This window comes from Triturus cristatus, chromosome 10, assembly GCF_964204655.1.
Source record: "Triturus cristatus chromosome 10, aTriCri1.1, whole genome shotgun sequence".
NCBI classification, from domain to species: domain Eukaryota; kingdom Metazoa; phylum Chordata; class Amphibia; order Caudata; family Salamandridae; genus Triturus; species Triturus cristatus.
In genome coordinates, this window is record NC_140593.1 from 1,082,785,779 (window position 1) to 1,082,809,181 (window position 23,403).

At 44.0% G+C, this 23,403-nt stretch overlaps 1 protein-coding gene across 1 annotated transcript in view; it reads left to right on the forward strand.

Annotated features, from left to right (window-relative positions):
* The window catches only part of LOC146796600 (lysosomal alpha-glucosidase-like), an 854,317-nt gene that overhangs the window by 441,872 nt on the left and 389,042 nt on the right, over positions 1-23,403 (forward strand). Inside the window, exon 10 of the mRNA XM_085629244.1 lies at positions 12,389-12,502. Coding sequence (XP_085485370.1) covers positions 12,389-12,502 — 114 coding nt within the window. The remainder of the gene's footprint in view (positions 1-12,388; positions 12,503-23,403) is intronic.

Below are 23,403 nucleotides of genomic sequence, written 5' to 3' on the forward strand. Positions count from 1 at the left end.
ACAAAAGGAAATATCTGACTTAATGAATGTTCAAATTTCATGAATGAACTTATTAGTTCAAGGGCCGTCTGAGAATATTAATTTTAGTAATTTGATTGAGTGAACTAAAAGTGCATTCATTTCATATAATAGGCCTAGAAATGTCGTTCAACTATAAAACTCCCCTTCGCAAGAAAAGCTTGTTTGCTCCTAAGTTTGTTTTAGTCAGCAGATAGACTTTGCCCACTTGTGCAACTCTCCTGACTTGCTGGAAAATGATCGTTGTCCTCTAATTTACTTATCTGTTTATGACATGTAGCTGATAGACCACAGAATTAGAAGGTCTTTCCACTGATACTCAATTCTTATCTGGTGTAATGCAAACTGACCTTGAGCTGATACGAGGAATTTCCACTGCTAAGCAATTCTGTATGAAGTCACGTAAGCACTGCCTTGAGTTGTGTATAAATATGGCAGAGTGAATATTGATCCTTGTTCAGTCTACACATGCCTTCTGACATCTGTGTACATTGTACCCACTGAAGTGTAATAAATGGCGTAAGAACTAAGCTTGCCTCCATCTCTCCGCACTCCAATTGAAGGTGAACAAAGTGGTCTTGACCAGGAACAGAGCAGTGTGCTTTTCACAGTTTGTGATAGCGGGCCAACATTATCAATTCAAAGTGCACCATTCGGAGTCACTACTGCACCCAGGGTTTTCACCAAATGCCTAGCAGTAGTTGCAGCTCATCTACGAAGACAACATATTCACGTCATCCCATACTTAGACGACTGGCTCATAAAAGCCAGCTCGCAACAAACCTGTTTACGACACACTCACAAAACAGTGCAGCTTTTCCATGATCTTGGATTCACAGTAAATCTGTCCAAGATCCATCTCCAACCCTCCAACACACAAGCATTCTTGGGAGCCACTCTAGATACACAAAACGCTCTGGCCTACCCCAATCGGGCCAGATTCCGCAACATGCAGATTCTACTCTGTCAGTTCCAGCCTCAACACTGGTTGCCAGCTCGAGTGTTCATGCAGTTATTAGAGATGATGGCGTCTTGCATCCGATTAGTCCCTTAAGCAAGACTTCAAATGCGTCCCTTCAGGAATGCTTAGCACGCCAGTGGAATCAGTCTCCGGGTCAGTTATCAGATTTAGTGTTGGTAGACGGCCGCACTCATCGCTCTCTGCAGTGGTGGAATCCACAAAACCTTTCCAAAAGGCAGCCATTCATCGACCCGGTTCCACAGACAGTACTAACAGCATACTCATCGCTCACTGGTTGGGGAGCTCATCTCCAAACGCACACAATTCAGGGCATGTGGATCCTGCAGCAAAAGCAACTTCACATAAATCATCTAGAGCTTCTAGTGATTTTTCTAGCGCTCAAATCCTTTCAAGTTCATCCAGTAGGCAAAGCTGTCCTGATCCATTCAGACAACATGACAGCAATGTACTACATACAGAAATAGGGAGGGGGGGGACACATTCTCTCCAGCTTTCACAATTAGCACAGACCATCTGGAGGTGGGCCATACGTCACAAAATGTATCTCCTTGCAGAACATCTTCCAGGAGTAGACAATCAAACAGCAGATCTGCTCAGTCGACAAAGACAACAGATCCACGAGTGGGAACTCCACCCTCGAGTTCTCCTCCCATTCTTTCAGATGTGGGGCTTCCCAGACATAGATCTGTTCGCCACACACCTAAACGCAAAATGCCCAAGCTTCGCATCCAGGTATCCACACCCACTGTCCAGAGGCAATGCACTATGGATGAATTGCTCAGGGATATATGCCTACGCTTTTCCGCCTCTCCCACTCATTCAATTAGTGGTTCGGAAGCTCAGACAGGCGTCCCTGACACCAATCCTAGTTGCTCCCACATGGGCCTGTGAATCCTGGTTCACCACCCTGTTGGAACTCTCAGTAGTGCTTCACCAAAAACTACATCTTACACCCAATCGTTTCACACACAGCTGTGAAGAAATAAGACATCCAGATCCCAGTTATCTCAACCTTGAAATCTGGCACTTAAAGTCTTTGAGTTTGCCTACCTCAATCTTCCGCCATACTGCATAAAAATTATCAAAGAAGGTAGATGTTCTACCAAAAGGGCTTGCTATGCAGCAAAGTGGAAGCGATTTGTGATTTATTGTAATAACAATCAAATCAACCCGCTTGATGTTTCAGTTCAGAACATTAGATGCTATTTACTGCATTTCAAGCGTTCAAATTTAGCGCACACATCCATACGCTTAAATCTGTCTGCAATAGCTGCATACCTTCAAAATAGACAACATCGGTCTCTCTTCAGAGCGCCTGTCATTAAGGCATTTATGGAAGGACTTAAAAGAGTCATTCCCCTAACACTTCCACCTGTTCCAGTGTGGAATCTCAATATTGTTCTCACCAGACTGGGTCCACCCTCTGAGCCATTGCACAGATGTGAGCTGCAATTTCTCACTTGGAAGGTAGCTTCCCTCATAGCTATCACATCACTAAGGAGAGTGGGTGAGCTTAATGCACTAACTATAGAGGAACCATTTTTACAAGTACACCAAAACAAATTGGTTCTTCGGACTAACCCTACATTTCTACCCAAGGTGATTTCTGCCTTTCATATCAACCAATCTGTGGAGTTGCCTGTGTTCTTCCCTCAACCAGATTCTGTGGCAGAACGTGCTCTACACACCTTAGACGTTAAAAGAGCATTACTCTATTACATAGAAAGGACAAAACCTTTCCGTTAGACAAAACAACTCTGTGGCTTTTGCTCCACCTCATAAATGCAATCCCATATCAAAATCAGGTACTGCACGTGGATAGTCACAAGCATTCAGACGTTATGCAAAATCAAAACGAACATTATCAATTCCCCCTAGAACACACGCCACCCGCAAACTATGGGCTTCTATGGCTTTCTTTGGAAATATCCCCATAGATGACATCTGCAAAGCTGCAACATGGTCTACATTGCACACATTCACAGAACACTATTGTGTAGATGTGTTAGCAAGACAGCAAGCTAGTGTGGGCCAAGCAGTTTTACTAACACTCTTTCAAACCATTGCAACGGCTACAGGTTAGCCACTGCTTTGGGAGATTACTGCTATATAGTCTATGCAAAGCATGTGCTCTACAGCTCACATGCCTCGAACGGAAAATGCTACTTACCCAGTATGCATCTGTTCTTGGCATGTAGAGCTGTAGATTCGCATGCGCCCACCCGCCTCCCCGGGTACCTGTACCTGTTGCCGTGATATCTTACTTAGATACATACACATGGACATCTATATTCTACTACTCTTACTAACTCCATTATCACCCTCTGCGGGAAAACAATCTAACAATGGAGTCGATGCCCATGCGCACTATCACCGAAAGGAGGCGTCACCTATCTCATGACTGGAAAAGACTTCTTCGAAGAAAAACAAAGTGCAAACATCCGGACCCAACACTAGATGGCAGGCTACGCAAAGCATGTGAATCTACAGCTCTACATGCCAAGAACAGATGAATACTGGGTAAGTAGCATTTTCCTTTTTTCTGTAGGATTGTATTGACAGTTGTTCTTTGAAAAACGTTTAAGTGTTGAGAGCGTCTTGTTTGGAAACCTAAGAAACTGTGTTTTGATAAAAACTGTTTTACTCACCTTTTATCCAGGAAATGCCCCAGTGTGATATCTAGGCATATCACACTGAGTAGAAAAAGTAATCTTAAAAGTAACTTAAAAATTAATCACAAAGTAATTGCAAAGCAACTACAAAGTAATTTCAACTGTTTCTAAACATTTGACCTACCTGTATCTACATTCAACTGCATTCAACTGTATTATCAGAAAAGTATTATTTTTACTGACCTGCACCAAGTCTGGACTATCCTTTTTAAAATGAAGATAAAAAGGCGAGTGAAACCAGTTGGTTAGATTTAAGTGAACAGGCGACAACTCACAAAGGGCCTCATGTAGGTAGCATACCAGTTACTACTTCTAAAATACCGAACGATACCGAATCGGTATTTTAGAAGTGGTAACTCGTATGTAGGTAATGAGTCGGTATTTTTTACCGATTCGTTACAATTCGGTAATTACCGAATCGGTATTTACCGATTCGGTAATGAGGCATACCTTCCCATTGAGGGGAAGGTATGCCTCATTACCGAATCGGTAAATACCGATTCGGTAATGGTGGAGAAAATGCAAGGGTGGCAGGGTGTCACATTGACACCCTGTTGCACCCCTGATTCGGCCATGTGTGCACATGTGGCACACATACATGCCCTAAGGGCATGTATGTATGCCACATTGCACACTGCTACGCGCTTCCAAATGCATACACACATACATTAATTATTTACCACCAACTAAAAGTTGGTGGTAAATACCGACTCATAAACACACACACACACTCCCCCTACATATCATTTCTGAAATCGGAATTTACCGAATCGGTAAAATTACCGAATCGGTAAAATTACCACATCGGTAACGTTACCGATTCGGTAATTTTACCGATTCGGTAGTTTTACCGATTCGGTAAATTCCGATTTCAGAAATTGACCCCCTACATACCAATAGCCAATATACCGGTCGGTAACGGTATAATTACCGAAAATCGGCCGTTACCGACCGGTATTTGGCTACCTACATGAGGCCAAAAGACACCCATTTCTACAGCACAGGACTGGATACATTATGGTGGTCTCCTCAAGACCATATATGCAGTGAAAAATTTGACAGCTATTTCCCCAATTTCGAACGTAAAGTTTGTCTTTCTGTCCTATTATATGCATCCACCTGGCCGAGGCATACACATTTGACAGGTTGTCCAGGGTGGACCCCAGTTTGTTGCCTGGTAATGGTTAGCCCTGCTAAGAGCCCAAGGCGAATGACGTAAACAGCCGGAGTCCAACACCCGTCCTTAACCTTAGATCAGATTCATGAAGTCCCTGCTGGTGTTAAACAGATGTTTCTCTGATTCCTGCCAAGATGGTGGCTGGTGTCCAGGCATCCATCAAACAAGTCTTCTTACGGGGCCATGGCTTAAGGCCCGGTAGACGGTGTTATCTGGTTTCAGTTACAGCTAAGAGAGGCTCACTTGGGCATTCCAGCGCATCTGGCTGATGCAAAGAACCCTGGCAGCACTTCCTCCTTGCATTCGGCAGTCAAAGCATCCGTTTATTGGATCACCACGTTTAGCATGTTTTAACATCTGCATTATGAAAACAACACTGCCCAAGCGTGATGCACACATTGGTGAACTGTAGCCTGTCTTTTTAATGTAAAATGGGTTGTTTTCACAAGTGGGGTTCAGGAATATGAATACCCACTGAGATTAACTGGAATAAAATATATATTCATCAAGCCTTAGCACAGTCATTCGTTTTGGCTTTTGTAGTGAAAAGATTTTTAACACACTACCCAGAAGAAGCATCACCTGCTTCAATAAATTGAATCAACAGACACAAGATTCAGAGGTGGCGGGGCAAAATGTATATGGTTGCTTAACACGCAATACATATCTACAGGCAAGGGAAGCTCCCTCGCATGCACAGAATAATATAGGCAGATGCAGTGATCAAATATTCCAAACTCCCACGCGGGTGCTACATGTTCAACAGCAGAGCCAAGAATTACAACGTACACAGAATACTAACAGTACAGGCACCTGTGCAAGGAGGGAGGGGGAGAGGGAGAGAGAGGGAGGGGGAGAGGGAGAGAGAGGGAGGGGGGAGGGAGAGGGAGGGGGGAGGGAGAGGGAGGGGGGAGGGAGAGGGAGGGGGGAGGGAGAGGGAGGGGGAGGGGGAGAGGGGGAGAGAGAGAGAGAGAGAGAGAGAGAGAGAGAGAGAGACAGAGGGAGGGGGAGAGAGAGAGAGAGAGAACGAGAGATGGAGAGAGAGAGAGAGCGCACACAGGTATGTTTGTTTGCTGGTGCAGATATGGTGGAATAGTATGAGAGAGAAGAGGAGTATGGCATGGTGTACAATAATGTGTCATGGTTTGTCGGTGCATATGATGTTGTCATGTGAAAGATTACTTTATGCTGGTGTGTGTTTGCAAGTTGGTGCATGTGATTGTTAAGGTGTATGGGATGTGTGCGAGGGTGTCTGCATGTGCACAAGTTTGAATTGGAGCAGGTATTTGCATTCTTGTGTGGAAAGGTGTGCCTAACAGATTAGGCAAGGGGTGGGAGGCATACATTTTCCCTTGAATTCGCTGCAAAAAATACTGTCCTGGGAACTAAATGTGTCGCGCAAGTCCTTTATAAACATCACACGAATATGAACCATGAATAACATCACACCAAAACGCACACAACCATACATTACATATTTGGATCTCTTTATTTCACAAAATGCAGTGATGTAAAATCTATATTTTGCGGGACCTTTCTCAGGACATTGAACCTTTCTCAGGACATTGAACGAATAACGGATATTTAGAAGAAGAGGTTCTTGATAAAGTTAAATAGGACAGTGAACTTTGAATTTGGACTTGTGAATCCCAGAGACTTTGCTTTGAAGCACCAGCTGCGGGAAGGTGTCAGTCCACGAAATTTTAGGGATTTACCACTGCACTCGTAAAAAGCAAACAGAAAACTGATATCATCAGAAAACAGTGATCATTTATTTTGCTTGTGAACATCAAACACGTGCCCCACTTTAAATTGTAAAAACGCACGTCAATCGCAGTGTGTGGTCCACTCTGTGTATTAGCTTGGTGCAACGAAGGAGCCCAGTTCCCCCGGAAGCTCATTTACATGGCACTCTGCACACGTAGCTTTCCCTCCAGGTATCGTTACCCTAGGGTATCGCCTCGTTTAAAGCAAGGTAAGAGACGTACTGGCACTAATGTGGCTCCGAGGCACTCGAACCTCCAGGAGCGGTTTACATGTCGAGCTGCATGGTTCAACGGACATCGTGCGCTGAAGATTGTACGACGTGGGAAGGAATGGGCGTGGTTTAGGTCACGGGTAGCCTGCCTGTTACCCAGTACAACGCACGTCGGGGACCCCCGGGGACATGGTCAGCTGGGCATGTCACTGCTGTGTTCGTTGCGGCTTTGTTGACTCACCTGGTCTGTGTAATTCCAGCCCTCACAACAGACGAGCAGCTTCAGCAGCCGCTGAGAGCCCCGCAGGCTTTTTATAGCAACATGTCTGATTTGGCAACTCATCTGTGACCACTCACTGGGTACTGCACGGATGGTGACATACAAACACTGCTAGCAGGAATATTGTTGCGTGCCGGCTTCCTTCAACTCTGGGTCTGTCGCGTGCGCGCGTGCACTGTCTAAAGTGAAAGCACGCCGGAGCCAGAGTTGAAGGAAGCCAGCGTGAAAAAGATGGCGGCAGACTGTCCACTGTCCCACGGACCCGTGCATGCTGTCTGCTATGGACAGATGGCAAGAGCAGCCATCTTTGTCCATGCAGGCGTGTGCATGAGCCCACGACGGAGAATTGATTCCAAAAGGTCTCTCTGCGCTGCTTTCGCCAGGCGAGACCTAAAGACGAAAGCACTATGAACAACAGCACTCGCATTCTGTTAATGTCTGTTTATGTTAAAATGGCATGTAATTAGGCTTAATTTTGGGAATTTCACATGACAAGTATAATGGGAAATTCCCTAAATTAAGTGATTTAAATTAACGTAATTTAAAGTTACCCCTGGACTACGTACTGGAAGGTTTCCAAAAACTATGTTGTCTGATAAAGGAGTCCATTTGTGTTCTCAGGATGTTTCGTTTTTGGTGAATTGTGACATCAAACACAGATTAAAGCTTGCTCTACCACCCAAAGATGAAGGGTATGGTATAACGTTCTCAGCACACTCTTAAAGGGGAAATTTAACTTGCCAGAGAAAACCGGTTTGGCGGGAAGCAGGTTCTTCAACTATGTTTGTTTGCTTACTGACTATCTCCCCGTTGTACTACTGGTAAAGCACTGTTTAAATTATTCCTTGGGAGAAAACCTCTCTGTAAGTTACTACTTGGATGGATGAACTAGGGGAATGGTTGGGTGAGTGTGTCTGAATTTTATGAATGGAGAGAGACCACTGTTATCCAAGATGGATGGCAAGAATTCTAGTTTTGATGAGAGAAAAATAGGACGTTGAGTCCTGTAGATTGCAAGCAGTGGTCCAAATATATAGAGTTATGTAATGCTGTTAATACCAGAGAAGGAATGACATGGAATCTCCTCTGGGTTTCGCTTTGCAAAGATGTGGGGCAACAGTCAGCCTTACAACACAGAGACTGGCCTCTTGTGTACAACATTCAGTTGAAACACAAAGAAGTGCTGATGAGGAAGTCTGTATTTTTGATGTTTCCTCTTTGAGCAAGGTCAAATGCATTTGGGGAAAAAACTGAGTATCTGAAAGATCACGTTTCATGACTGTGAAATTGGAATTTGAACACAATTTCAAGTTTATTACTTACTATTGTTTTGGTTTTCTATTGTGGTGTTTGTTTAAGTGAAGGTATTACGACTATGGTTATCTTTTGTTTGGTACAAGGGAAGAAGTGTAATGTCTTGCTGCACTTGCCTGCATCACAGTTTTGTAATTCTCTGTCTTGTAGGCTGTCATAGGCTGCGCATTCTGTTGAAAGCAGTTGGAGAGCGAAATTGTTGGATGAGGTTGAATAAGGGGCTGCTTATCTTCACCTACATTTCTGGCTTCTAATTATTCTTCATTTTTCCCAATGGCACACTCCTGTATTGGCAGCAACAACATTCAGAACACATGTAACCCATGCAATGGTACCTTACAAAAGAAAGAAAAACCCGACACCAATAGTTGCTGGAAAACCACTACCAACTTGAAAGCAGTGACCTACACTCACCTGCAGTCTATTTCCATGCTGCCTAGGTGGGAAGGAAACAAATAATTTTGCAGGATAGCATAAGCGACAATTGTGTAGAGAATGGGTAATCTGTAAATTCAACATTGCCCCGTTAAGCATCTTTTCACCCAGACTAACAATGTAATTGAAAAATATCCAAGTCACAAAAGGACAAAGTAATTTACTCCTCCTGCTTCGTGGTTTAAAATATTGGCCAAAAAGATCACACTCTTTCTCAATTTAAACAAATAAATAGATAGTTAGCATTATCATCCACTGAGGAAGAAAGGGAGGAAACATCCTGTGAGCTACTGAAACATTCAACTAGGATGCCATTTACTTGAGTACTAAAAATATGATGGAGCAGGGCCTTGAAAAGGGTGTCCCACTTTCAGTAGTATAGCGTTTCAACTAAATGTAGGTTGGGCCTCTCAGAAATATTTTATTTCGTAGGTGTAGGGCCCATAAAGAAGGCAATCCCTGTTGCCTTGTGATTGGAAAATCTTGGCAGACCGTTATTCATGTATTTTGTCGAATTTATCCAGAGTTTAGGAAGACATTTGTGTGCCTCCTCACGACGAAGATGTGTGTAAATAGCCCCAGACAAGCTTTGTTATGTTTGACTCGAGAATGTTTTGTGGTCTCGAATCTCTTTAGCGCTATTAAATCTTTGGGAGCATTTGGGCTAGCTCAACAAAAGTGATATTAATGATTGTTTAAGCTCGAGTTCTGTTGGAATATTGGCATTTCGCACAGGTTATTTGTATCTGATTGAAATATGGTTTTAGATTTCTACATTAGATACATTGTATGTTTTAATGACTATGCCTGAACAAAATAAATTATTGTTGAAAAAAACGATTGGCCAGATAAGCATTGAACATGCTCTTCTATTCACTGTTTATGAAAATGACCAAACGTTAGTGCAGATCCCACGGCAACATTCCCCATTACAGAAATCTGGATTAAATGAATGAACAAATTAACCTCCTCTCCAGAGGATCGAGAATACTTATGAGGGAAGCAATTTATGTACTTTCCCTTAGTAAGCCAAAATGTTAACAGGTGCTAGGTGATATTGTACTGCATTGTGTCTCTTGAGATACCTAAACTGGTCAGTCCAATTTACTTTTCTTTCAAAGTCTGTCTGTTTTAATTCAGCGTAAGATTTTTTAAACGTTTGAAGTAGCATAATTGAAACTACTTTAAAATCCAATCATGAATTATCTGTGTACACAAAATGCACTAACTTTGTGTTCTGGAGAGACATACTATTCGTCTCTCAATGCCTCTTCCACTGCTCACGTACAAGTAATTATGACAGACAGTGGTGGTAATGGGGCTAAGAAATAAAACTGAGACACTTGACTCCACCACTCTGACTGCTCAAGGGTGCTACAGAAAGTGCTGGATATTTTAAGGCAAATAGATCACTTCAGTGGGTTGCCATTTAGGGGGTCTCTGCTTACCTATAACAGTAAATGGATATACCCTAAGAATATCTTTGTGTAACCAAAATCTGTGCTTTGATTTGAAACTGAAAATTCCTAAACATGCAAAAAGAGTAAGTACTTTAAATATATGTTCACTAACACTTCTCCCTGTGACTTGAGTACCTACCCCAAATGTCTTTAACATGACTTCCTGAAATAATTCTGTGTAATTGTAGTGTCCTTCATTACAAATTTGTAGGTAAGCAGGTGGTTCTTGCAAGGGAAATCTGATCTATGGCTGCAGCAACATCTTATCATGATTGCCTTGCAAATATGCCATGGCCCACAAGGTAAGGTATACCCAGATAACCAAGATGGTCACAGACTATATAGACTATTTGAGAGTAAATGGCCCTCTGAGAATTGTAATTCATTGAACGCTGCTGCATAGTGCGTTCTCCGCACATGTGACAGATAGCCTTTCCTTCCCTGAAACAGCAAAATATGGTTTGAAGTATCACTCCCCCACACTCGCCAAGTTCCAAATGGTAAGCAATACCTTCAGCTTTGTGTCCTGACAAAGTGCAGATAGCTATTGCTATTTAACTTTAGAAAGTGGGATTTCTTGATTTGTAGCATCAACAACATTTCAGATGAATCGAGCTTGATCTTTGATTGCACCATGAGGATTTGCTAAGCCATGTATCATCTGCAGTCCCAGTTGAGCAACTACTTTGAAATGTGTTGATCTCAAACCAACCATAAGCTCCTAATTGTATTGGGTTAACTTACTCAGTGAACTGAATTTGTCTAAATAGTGGACAACTCACTCTGTCGTTGACAAAGAAATATGCAAAATTGATAATTGGTGAGGTGCAATAAGTGTGGTTTGTGGTGCAGTCTGTCTGCCCCTAATCTGCACCAAACTCTGCACTAGGAGAAGGGACAAATAAGGTACACAGAGGCTCCAGCTATGTGTACAGCAGATGTCCAAATGCCACATTCTTCATTCTTTCGTTGCTTCGCGCTTCCTACTCTGTGTGTTTTTTTTTTTTGCCCCACCATTCTCTTGGTTTTGATAGAATGATACTCCTTCTGCAGCTTGCCTTTGGAAATCATTATGTCCCCTACAACAGGTAAGTTATCATCGTTGGCTCAGACTAGATAAAAATTAAGAATATTAAAAAAAATATATTGTTCATATCTAAAGTTGTGGTTGGGTGATTTGGGGGTTGCAGTTGGATTATCCTCTGTAGGAACTATCCTTTTCTTCCCATGCAACGGACGAGGTGTTTGAAGTTTGACGTGGGATGAATACTTTTTTTAATCCTTCACTTGCCAAGCTCAAAATCAAGATGTGGGTATTAACTTCCTTGCCAAAATGTGCCCTTCCAAGTTTCATATCCCTTTATAAGTTGTATATTTTGAAGTGGTTTGTAATGGTAAGTGCAACCAAACCCGTCTGCATACATTAAATCTGTTGTGGTGTCATTGGTGGCAGAGGATCATCTCATTCCTACCCTGTATGATTAACACATCCATCTCACTCCCCCCCCCCCCCCCCCCCGAGTTTAGGAGCCATTCCTTTCCATGGCCATGCAGACAACTGTGGCCCTGTGGCAATTTGCGTGCTCTTTAAACCATGCAGCAAGAACCAGATGACTGCTCACCATCTCTGACACCTTCAGCTAAAGAAGCTTTTCTTTCTGCAATGTGTTTTGTTTTCCTTTTCATTTTAAAGGGATGCACCTATGATGTTGTTTTAGAGAAAGTGATACCCTGTTCTGGATAAGTGGACTGAGTATTTTTCTGTTGTAAAATATTAATTTGAAGTTTGAGTCCAATGTGTTTTCTTTAAAGATGCACACCTCCTTGATCTCATCCTTTGCTTTTAAGTGCTTATTAACTGATAGCACTGATTACATTGCTTCAACAAAACATCTGCGAGTTCCCTCAAAGCTTTAATAGCAGCTGTCACAAACAAGCATAAAGACAGCTCAGCATTGATCCTCATGTGAGCATTATATGGTGATGCCTAGTGGGTAACATAAGTTGTGCCTATCTGTGTCTAGAGATTAGAATATGGAATGTGTGTAAACCTATCCTCATTTGCCTTCCAGGTGTGGCCTGGTCTAACTGCTTTTCCTGACTTCACAAACCCAGAGACACATCAGTGGTGGCTGGAGAATTTACAACAACTGTACAGTAAGGTGCCCTTTGATGGACTTTGGATTGTAAGTTTTTGGCAAAAACATCTCCTCTTATTCACATTTACGATGTTGGGAATTAGATTATTTGAAAGTGCTCATTCAGAACATTCTGCTCTTAAGTATGAACTTAATTCTCCTGACCAATAAAAAAGTATGGCCCTCATTCCACTCATCACAGAAGAATTTTCCAGTTGGACAGCTGCCATCTAATCTTGGGAGTTTAGATGAGCATCTGCACTACTTTCCAGCTTACAGGGATCTTTCACACATTAGCTACATTCAGTCATCTTCTGCACTCATTCTTCATTCTAGCCTGGGCTGTTGTAAATTTCAAGACCACATAGTGGGTATTGTTAAAAAGGTTATTTCTTCCCAGAGAGAGGGAGAATGTGAACACTGATTACATTATGGATAGTGCATACAGAGTCTGTATGGTCTCAATTTAATGATTGACAATTGCAAAGTATTGTTGCGACCTGTAAAGTTTTACTTGAGAAGTTCAAGTTGAGCGATCCTAAATGCAAAAAGCTTAACTTTTCTTTTACTGTAGGACCCCAGTATGAAACATTGCCGACACTTTGCCTTGCAGATAAAGAACATTTTTTTCTTGTACAAACATGGATTTAAAAAAGCCTGAACCTAATCGGAGATGATCACCCTGTCTACTCTGCTTCTACTCAACAAGTGCTTATTTAATTCCACACCTTGTCGCAATTTCTCTAGACCACTCCTCTCTTAATAGACTCAAACGTTCCTAATTCTTGTCCCTTGACATGTCTAACTGTTAAGGCTCACAGACTTACTGGCTCGTTGGTGATCTTTCTGCTTTTGTCTATCGTATCTTTTCTTTTGTCTTTTTAAGGATTTTCTTTGCAGCAAAAGACTCTAATAAAGGGCTTCTGATTAGTCGACATTAATTGAAGTGAAGGTTTAAGTTAGTACAAGACATTCTACAACTTGAAAATGTGTGAGAACAATAACAAATGTTATAAAGTAAACAAAGAGAAATACAATCGTGGTTATACATCAGTCAATAATTCGTCTTTGCATTAAACACAAGCCTGTGGGCACAATTTGGGAGTGAGGTCAAAGAAAGTACAGAAAGGGTGCGAAATAGAGGAGGAATGATGTATAAATAAAAGATAGGAGTGATAAAACATTTCTATAATGAATAAACATAACAAGAAACTACAATCAAAGAGAAAGATTAAGTAGGCAGACCTTAATGATTCTTTCAAGGTGCTTTGAATTACTATAAGGTTCCTCTATGTCAGTATGTTTTTGCAATGATACCAGTCTACATTGTATTCCTGTGTCCCCTCTCCAATCTGGCAATGACATCTAAAAACATTTCCTTTAAGTATGGGACGTGTAAATTATAAACACTTCAGAATAGATATTGCACCTAGTTATTGCTAGGCTGCTACAAAAAGCAATACCTTCAATGCTGGAATAGCTGAAGATGTTGCAAAAGAAGTACTAGGAGAGTTGCCCATGCCACAAATTTGTTTTTTCAAAAATGAGTGAGCGCACGTGGGCAAGTCAATCGGTATGGGGCAGTGAAAGACAAAAGTACTGATCTTGTTACATACAGATACCCAAAACATACCAAGGTAGGCGTGTATTTAAACACAATGGTTAATAATAAGTATTCAGTGTGACTGTTTCATATGAGTCTCTTTTTCTTTTTACCACCCCCATTGTTAATTCTAGCTTGAGGCGTATGATCTGCGGTGCATGAAAACACATTTTAGAGCTGCATCCATTACTTTGCTCCTTTTTAAATATCCCTAACCTCCTGTTCTTTGTTCAGCTTCCTTCCCATAGTGCACATATCTGCATGAGAAGTGAATAATACCAGGTCCCAAGACTCTGCCCAAGAGCCAAGCATAACAGAGCAGAAGTGTAGTGGATCCTTTCAATCTGGTCCAGGCAACAGACTTTGAACATCAAGCTTGTTAATACAGGAAAAGTGATGAAAACTAGGATGTATTACTAAAAACACGTGAGGCACCACTTTTGCATTCATACCACACAAATGACCTGAGTTCTGATAGGCCTGCACCTCCAGCAGGACTATCAGGATTCCTGCTTTGACGGGGGTATTTGCCCATACCCCTAGTAATATACTGGTACAGTATTAGTGGAATAAAACCCATATTTTATTTAAGGCACAGCAGCTCCCGGAAGTCCTGCAATATTTAGACTACTTTTGGAGACTGTGAGACTGGTGGGCATATGATTGGTTCTTTTTTATAATGCACAGCAGAGCGCATAAAATGAAGGAATCCACTTGAGACACTGTATCCCCAGTACCTTACAAAACACATTTGCAAGCATTCTATTGACACTTTTTAATCCTAGCTGTAATTTAAAATTTGGAGTGTGCAAAATTTAATGTAATTTTCCTTTTGCTTACTTACACAAAATTTTGGAAAAATGGTGCAAAGTTGCTCATAATTAATTGTAATGCAGAGCGATCATTTAGCACTATATTTTGGCACGAAATGCTTCCTTGCGTCAATTTGTGATTCAAGGATGTAGGAAGCTGGCTCTGTATATACTATACCAAAATGACACAACCAAACACAAAGCTAGCGGTAGCCCTCTAGAACAGCACCGGTCTTGGAAATTACCCCATATCAGTTATGGTGATATAATAGAATCACCGCAAGTGTGCAAATTTGGTCGACACCCGCCAACACAATGTCGTTCCAAGAAGATTTGGAAAATACATGTAAAAATACCAACACCAAATGCACCACTTAACCTCTATAAATTGGATCTTATAACACTTCTTGAGTAGTCCGTGTCTTTTACAAAAACTCCAATTTTATTTTGCAACAATTTATACATTTAAAAGGTCAACATTTTCACAGAACAGCCGGAACAGCCTAGGCTGGCTGTTCCGGCTGTTCTGTGAAAATGTTGACCTTTTAAATGTATAAATTGTTGCAAAATAAAATTGGAGTTTTTGTAAAAGACACGGACTACTCAAGAAGTGTTATAAGATCCAATTTATAGAGGTTAAGTGGTGCATTTGGTGTTGGTATTTTTACTATACCAAAATGAGGTATAGTGTGCACAGAGTCCAGTGGAACCCCAAAGGTAGGCAGAGGTAAAAGTAGCTAGCACCTTACTCTCTATTTGTGGTAGTGTGGGCATGCTTTATCTGAGGGTAGTGTTAAGCATTTGTTGTACACACTCAGGTAACAAATAATGTAACACACTCAAAGACTGAACTCAGACCAATTTGTATGTATAAAAAAAATATATATTTAGTTATATTTCTTTTCTAGAACCAAGCAAGCCTGGTACAGGTAAGTGTAAATGGAACTTTTCAAGGCAGGTTGAACAATAATACAAGCAAGCTGAATGAAAATGTGTTTGTTACAGGTATGTACATATTTTAAAAACAGTGGAAATTACTGTTAGATTACTATTGATTACTTTATGGATTACTTTTTCTACTCCATGTGATATGCCTAGATGCCACACTGGGACATTTCCTAGAGAAAAAGGTAAGTAAAGCAGTTTTTAGTTATTTGCAGTTTTTGAAGTTCATACTCAACCAACTCCACACTTAGAACAAATTTTCAAGGAAAACCAGTCAATGTATTCCTATGGAGAAAATGTGGTTATCGGTTAACAGGTAAGTACCTGATTGTGGGAGATGGTATTCTGGGGTAAGAACCAGGGTTCCCCCAGGGACAGGGATGCACACTCAAAGCACCCTCAACGGCACTAGGGCGGCCGGGTGCAGAGTGCTGACGCCCAATGTTATCCAATGGGGATAGGGTGCCTCCGGTTGGTGGCTGCTCACAAGCAGACCACTAGGTTGTGGGAGCAAAGCTCCTGTGTTAGGCTTAGGGCAAAGGGGTATCCGAGTTAGCACCCAAAATACACCCGCAGTGATGCTGGGTGCAGGGTGCTGGTTTGACGTCTGGTGCCATAGGGATTCTCTGGTTGCAACAAAGACAGCTGGTTCGGGGACGAAGATCTTCTGGAGGTGACTACCAGTTGGAGAGGTAAGTTGGGATGCCTGGGGATGCTGGTACACCGTCGGTTGGGCCACCCAAGACTGTGGGACTTCTGGCACAGGGGTTTCTTTAGGCAGCAGGTTTTCTTACCAGCTCCGGCCGCGGTCGGGGGATCCTCCAGAAAGAGGCTACAGGCTTCGCTTGGAGATTCGAGGCAGGTCAGAGTTCATCAGATCTCCGGTCAGGATCGCCGGGGAGACCTCCTCGTGGTGTTGAGCCACTTAAACTGATGCCGTAGGCATTGGGTGCAGAGTGGGGCAGATTCGCGGTTTTGGCTGGGACCAGAGTCTGTTGGTGAGCAAATCCGGTGCTCACGGGAAACCAAGTCTTTGACTTGGATGGAAAGGGGCAGGTCCTCAGGGTTCTTGAGGTTGCTGGCTGCAGGACACAATGGGATTTCGCTGGAGCAGGTTCGAAGGTGGGGACAGGCTGGTAGGGCTGGGGCCAAGTCAGTGGGCGTCCTCCTCTTCTTAGTTTCAGCACAGGTTCTTCGGTCCTTCTTCTCTTCTTGTGGATTCTTGTCTGAGGAGGCAAAGTTCAGGGTTGCGCCTAAATACTAGATTTAGGAGCGTTATATGTAGGAAAAGGTTGGGACCAATGGTTTCCTTTCTTGAGGTGGGTACAACCCATATTATGCCGCCCTCCAGTGGGAGGGGCTCATATGCCTCACTCTTGTTGGCTGGGTCCCCCCATCTGCAAGATAGCGGGGTCTCAGAGTTGTGCTTCACCTTGCCTCCCCCACCTGAGGTGTGGGGTTGGCAGAGGTAGGCACACCTCCCTTCCACACTTGGTTTTCCCGCAGATTCCCACGCCCAAAGTGGGGGTCAGAACCGGTGGGGGCCAGTTACTGGAAGCAGCAAATGCCTGGGGTAGCTCACAAAGGCAGCAAGCCTTGGAAGCTTCCCCTTCGGTGGTCCCTGGCCATGCTGGGGAAGGAGGCTTGGCACCTCGTCCCAGGATGTGCGTTAATTCAGACCCCCGCGAACAGCAGGCTCTCGACCCAGGGGTCCAGAACATGTTTGGTGGTGGACAGTAGTGTAAGGTTGTTTTTCAGGGGGCATCTCTACGATGCCCTCTTGAGTGCATTTTTCATTAAAATCCCACACTGGCATCTGTGTGGGTTTAATGTGCTGAGAAGTTTGATACCAAACTTCCACGTTTTCAGTAAAACCATTATGATGCTGTGGAGTTCGTAATTACAAACTCCCAGCACCATATACCCATTAATGGCATTACTGCACTTACAATGTCTAAGAATTGGCTTAGACACTGTAGGGGTACAAGGCTCATGCACCTGTACCCTGGCCACTGGTATAGTGCACCCAGCTAGAGGGGTGGCTGACCAATGCCAGGACAGTGGTTTGTAGGCATGGCACACAGGGGTGTGAGCCGTGTCGACTCTTCACTTTGTTCTGCACCAAAACATGCAGCCTGCAATGGCAGTGTGTGTGTGTGTAAAGGTACATGACCTCTAAGGGTGGCATAATAAGTGCTGCAGCCCTTAGATGCCTTACCTGGCCATAGTGGCCTTGGTACCTGTGGTACCATTTACAAGGGACTGACCTGTGGCCAAAGAGTGCCAATTTTGTTTTGTTTTTAATGCAGTTTAGGGAAAGAACTTGGGCCCTGGTTACCTGTTTGGCAGGAACCCAGTGCACACTCAAAGCACATCAGCAGTTCAGCAAAAAAGTGGGGGCAACCACAAAAAGAGGGCACTTTCTTACACCCTCCCCTCTCCCCCCCAACGAAAGAGAATCAGACTAACCTTTCCCTAGAGAGTCTTCATTGTCTAAGTAGAAGAACCTGGAAAGTCCATCTGCATTGGCATGGGCAGTCGCCAAGTCTGTGTTCCACTATAAAGTCCATTCCGTGTAGGGAGATGGACCACCTCAAAAGTTTAGGATTTTCACCTTTCATCTGCATGAGCAATTTGAGAGGTCTGTGGTCAGTTTGAACTAGGAAGTGGGTACAAAACAGGTATGGTCTCCGCTTCTTCAGGGACCAAACAACAGCAGAGGCCTCTCAATCGATGGCATTGCATCGCTGCTCCCCAGGGAGAAGCCTCCTGCTTATAAAAGCAACAGGTTGGTCTTGGCCTTCATCATTGGTCTGGGATAGGACCACTCCTATCCCTAGCTTAGAAGCATCAGTCTACACTATGAACTGCTTGGTATAGTCTGGAGCTTAGAGAATTGGATTGGTGCTGAGCACATTGCCTCTTTCAGGGTGTCAAAAGTCTTTAGACAGCTAACTGTCCAGTTTACCTTTTTGGGCGGCATCTTGGAGGTGAGTTCTGTGAGGAAGTCACAATGGACCCATATCCCTTCAAAATCCTCCTGTAGTACCCAGTCAATCCAAGGAATGCCCTAACTTGGGTCTGGGTTGTTGGAGCTGCCCAGTCCAGAATGGCCTGGATCTTGGGCTGTAAGGGTTGCACTTGGCCTCCACCAACTAGGTGGCCCAAGTATATCTCTGTTCCCTGCCCTATCTGGAATTTGGATGCGTTGATAGTTAGGCCTGTAATTTGCTGGGCTTTCAAAACCTTTCCCAGGTGGATTAAGTGATCCTGCCAGGTGGAGCTAAAGACAGCAATATCATCTACATATGCTGCACTAAAGGACTCCAATCCAGCAAGGACTTGATTCACCAACCTTTGGAAGGTTGCAGGGGCATGCTTTAAACCAAAAGGCATAACAGTAAACTGATAATGTCCATCAGGTGTGGAGAATGTTGTCTTTTCTTTTGCTCCAGGTGCCATGCCAATCTGATAGTACCCTGCAGTTACGTCAAAGGTACTTTGAAATTTAGCTGCACCCAAATTAACTATCAATTCATCTGCTCTTGGGATAGGGTGAGCATCTGTCTTGGTGACAGAGTTGAGCCCTCTATAGTCCACACAGAACCTAATTTCTCTCTTTCCACCCTGTGGAGGAAGTTTGGGGACTAGAACCACTGGGCTGACCCAGGGGCTTTCAGAGGGTTCAATAACCCCTAATTCCAGCATCTTGCTGACTTACTCTGATGCCTTCTTTGACTTGATCAGACTGTCAGTAGATTTTGTTCTTGACATGCATACTGTCCCCAGTGTCCACATCATCGGTACACCAGTTTGTCTGACATGGGGTCAAGGAAAAGAGCCTAGCATACTGTTGCAAGACTTGCTTGCAATCAGCCTTCTGTTGGGCAGAGAGGGTGTCTGAGTAGATAACGCCATCCACTGACCGATCTTTTGGGCAGTAAGAAAGGAGGTCAGGGAGAGGTTCACTCTGTCTCCTGATCCTCATCAGTCGCCATCAGCATGGTGATGTCAGCCCTGTCATGGAAAAGCTTAAGGCGGTTCACATGGATCGCCCTTCTGGGGGTCTTGCTTGTGCCCAGGTCAACCAAGTAGGTGACCTCACTTTTCTTTTCTAAGATGTGGTGAGGGCCACTCCATTTGTCCTGGAGAGCCCCTGGTGCCACTATCGCCAAAACCCACACCCTTTACCCTGGTTGGAACTCCACTAGTGGAGCTTTTTGGTCATACCAGTGCCTCTGGAGGTTGTGGCTGATCTCCAGATTCTTGGCAGCTTTTTCCATGTACTCTTCCGTTCTGGACCTTACGCCTAGTACGTAGTCCACAATATCTTGTTTGGGTTCTTGGAGAGGCTTTTCCCAACCCTCTTTTACAAGACAGAGTGGTCTCCTAACAGGATGGCCAAACAGAAGTCCAAAGGGGGAAAACCCTACTCCCTTCTGAGGCACCTCTCTGTAGGCGAAAAGCAAGCATGGTGAGAAGACATCCCTCCTTCTTTTGAGCTTTTCAGGGAGCCCCATAATCATGCCTTTCAATGTGTTGTTTAACCTCACAACAAAACCATTAATTTGTGGGTGATAGGGTGTCGTAAACTTGTACTGCACTCCACACTCATTCCTCCTATGTTTCAGGTAAGCAGACATGAAGTTTGACCCTCTGTCTGAAACCACCTCCTTAGGAAACCATACCCTGGTGAAGACACCAATGAGGGCCTTGGCTACTGCAGGAGCTTTAGTAGTCCTAAGGGGAATTGCTATAGGATTCCTGGTGGAATTATCCACTACCACCATTATGAATTTATTTCCTGATGCTGTGGGAGGTTCAAGTGGACCCACTATGTCCACACCTACCCTTTCAAAGGGAACTCCAACCACTGGTTTTGGAATTAAGGGGGGCTTTGGGTGTCCACCGGTTTTGCCACTGTCTTGGCAGGGGACATAGGAGCTGACAAACTCCTTTACATTCTGAGACTTCTGGGGCCAGTAAAAGTGGCTAACTAGCCTTTCCCAAGTTTTGGTTTGGCCCACATGTCCAGCTAGGGGATGTCATGAGCTAAAGGAAGTAAGAACTCCCTGTACTTCTGAGGCCCTACCACTCTCCTAGTGGCTCCAGGGCTGGGCTCTCTGGCCTCAGTGTACAGTAGTCCCTCCTCTCAGTAGAATCTGTGGGTACCATTGACATACCTCTTTTCCTGTGCAGTAGCTTGCTACCTTAGGCTTTCAAGAGTTGGACAGGACTGCTGTCCAAGGCACAGCTCTTCCCTAGAGGGTTCCCCTGGGCCTAAGAGCTCAAACTGGTACGGGTCAAGTTCCATAGGCTCAGTTCCCTCTGGGGCTTCCAAGTTCTCTCCTTGAGGAGAGGGGTCCTGATTCTTTTGCCGTTCAGAAGCTGGTTACCCATTCTTCTTGCCTTCCCTCTTGGAAGGTTAGGTTCCAACACTTCTTTTTCACCCTGCTTTCGGCTCTGTGCTCTAATCTTGACACACACCATCTCAGGGATCTCCAGCATTGCTACATAGTTTTTTAATCTTACCTCAGCCCATGCAGAGGTTTCCAGGTAATTACCTAACCGCTAGGCCGCTGGAAGACTATCTGTTTCAGGCCAGTAACCCCCCACCCCCAACCCCTCACCCCCAGTCTAATGTCACCATAGCCATCGCATGGTTAGTAGTAACACTGTCAGTGTTGATGACTGGGTACGTTTTCCCAATCATGAATTGCTCTGGGGAAAACAGTGCATCTCTCACCATAGTGACACTAGCACTGTATCCCTCAGGGTCTCTATTTCTAGTCCCATTGATCCAGCTGTATTGCAAATAATTCTTTAAGTTGGGAGGACACACAGCTAAAGTGGTAAACTCAACTTCACCCTCAGTAACTAGAACTGCTTCGGTGTGACTCCTACTTTGCTCTGGGCACACTGTTGATCCCATCTGGAGACTTACTACACCAGTAGTAGCTGTAGGAGGACTAGGGGGCTTCTTGCTAGGACAAGTAGCATCTCCAGTTAAGTGTCCCAACTTCTTACAGTTGTGGCACCAGGCCTTTAGGGGACCAAAGTTCTTCCCTGTGTATCTATTACTGGACTGGGAAGAGTTTTGGGACCCACCCCCCTGTACAGGTTTTTGGGGCCCCTTTGAAGACTCAGGCTTTTTATCTTTGGGATTCTCATCCCCTTTCCCCTGGGGAGGTTTTGTAACCTCTTTTGTTCACCCCAGTGGCTGTTTTTGTTACCCTAGTCGTGACCCAATGGTCTGCCTTCTTTCCCAATTCTTGGGGAGGAATTAGATCTAGGTCTACCAAATGCTGATGTAACTTCATTTGTGCAGTTACTTAAAATATGTTCCTTCATAAACAAATGGCAAAGTCCATTGAAATCATGCACATTATTCCAGTTAACCAACCATCTAATGTCTTGATTGAGTGAGCCCCCCTTAATCTTAATTCAATATTCCTCAGTTGTGAGTCCAAAGCCCTCAGTCGGAGTTCATGAGGTCATAAGACCCAGCATCTGCCCCTGTAAGGGTCAGGAGTCTGTTCCTGCAGTTACCAGTGAACAGTTCCCAAAGGAGTGACCCAAGTGTGACTTCCTCACTTTTCTCATTTCACAGGCCCTCTCAAAGCCTGTGAACCATTTTGTGATATCATCATCCTCTTCATGTTTAGGGACAATCCCTTTGGTAATTCCTTATTTAGTAAATTGATGCCACCATTGATGGGAGCTAAGCCCATCTCTGCTCTCTTTTTCTAGAGCCAGGAGTCTGGTCTCCAGATCCAATCTTTTTGTCAACTTTACTAAAAGGTTGGTCTCCTCATTGAGGCTGTCTTGAATGTCCTCAGTAGTGCCTGACCCACCTGTGTGGGATCTAGGTACTGTGAGTTGTATTCTTGGATTGAGGGGCATTGGGGCCCTTCTTTCCCTATGAAGTGGGAGGGTGGGAGGGGGTTGGTAGTTAACCTCAATCCCTCCCTCCCTCTCCTTCATTTGAGAGGTCTTCACCATTCTCAGAAGGATGATACTTAGCATACCCTGCCAGTAGCTCCTGGAGCTTTTGTTTGGAGGGATGGGACCCCATGTTAATATTTTTAAGTTTGCATACAGACCTTAACTTCCTAAATTTTAAGTGGATATAAGGGGTGAGGTTCAACCTGGTTCTCTATGCCATCGTTATCTTCACTAACAGCTGGGATCTGAAAGACACTGTAGTTATAGATGACTTACCTTTAGAATTACCCCCGGGCGTCAGACTGGATCCGTAGATTTTTCTTTAACAGTACCCCTGCGCGTCGGTAGGTGGCAGCGATCGACTCGTAAGTCGTCTGCATCTTGTTCGCCGGGATGACGTCGCGGTGTCTATTTAGACACCATCGCTGACGTCTGTTTTTTATTTTTACGGGCCAGCCTGCGCAGATCCGTAGAGAGCTTGCCCCTTAGTCACTTTTTGACTAACATTTTCTTGACGTTTGTTGACCTCTTTTTGAGAATTCGACTCCTGGTAGCACGAGGGATGTCACATCGCCAAACCGGATTTAAGCCGTGCGAGGCCTGTAACCACCTGATGTTATTTACGGACCCCCACCTCGTGTGCC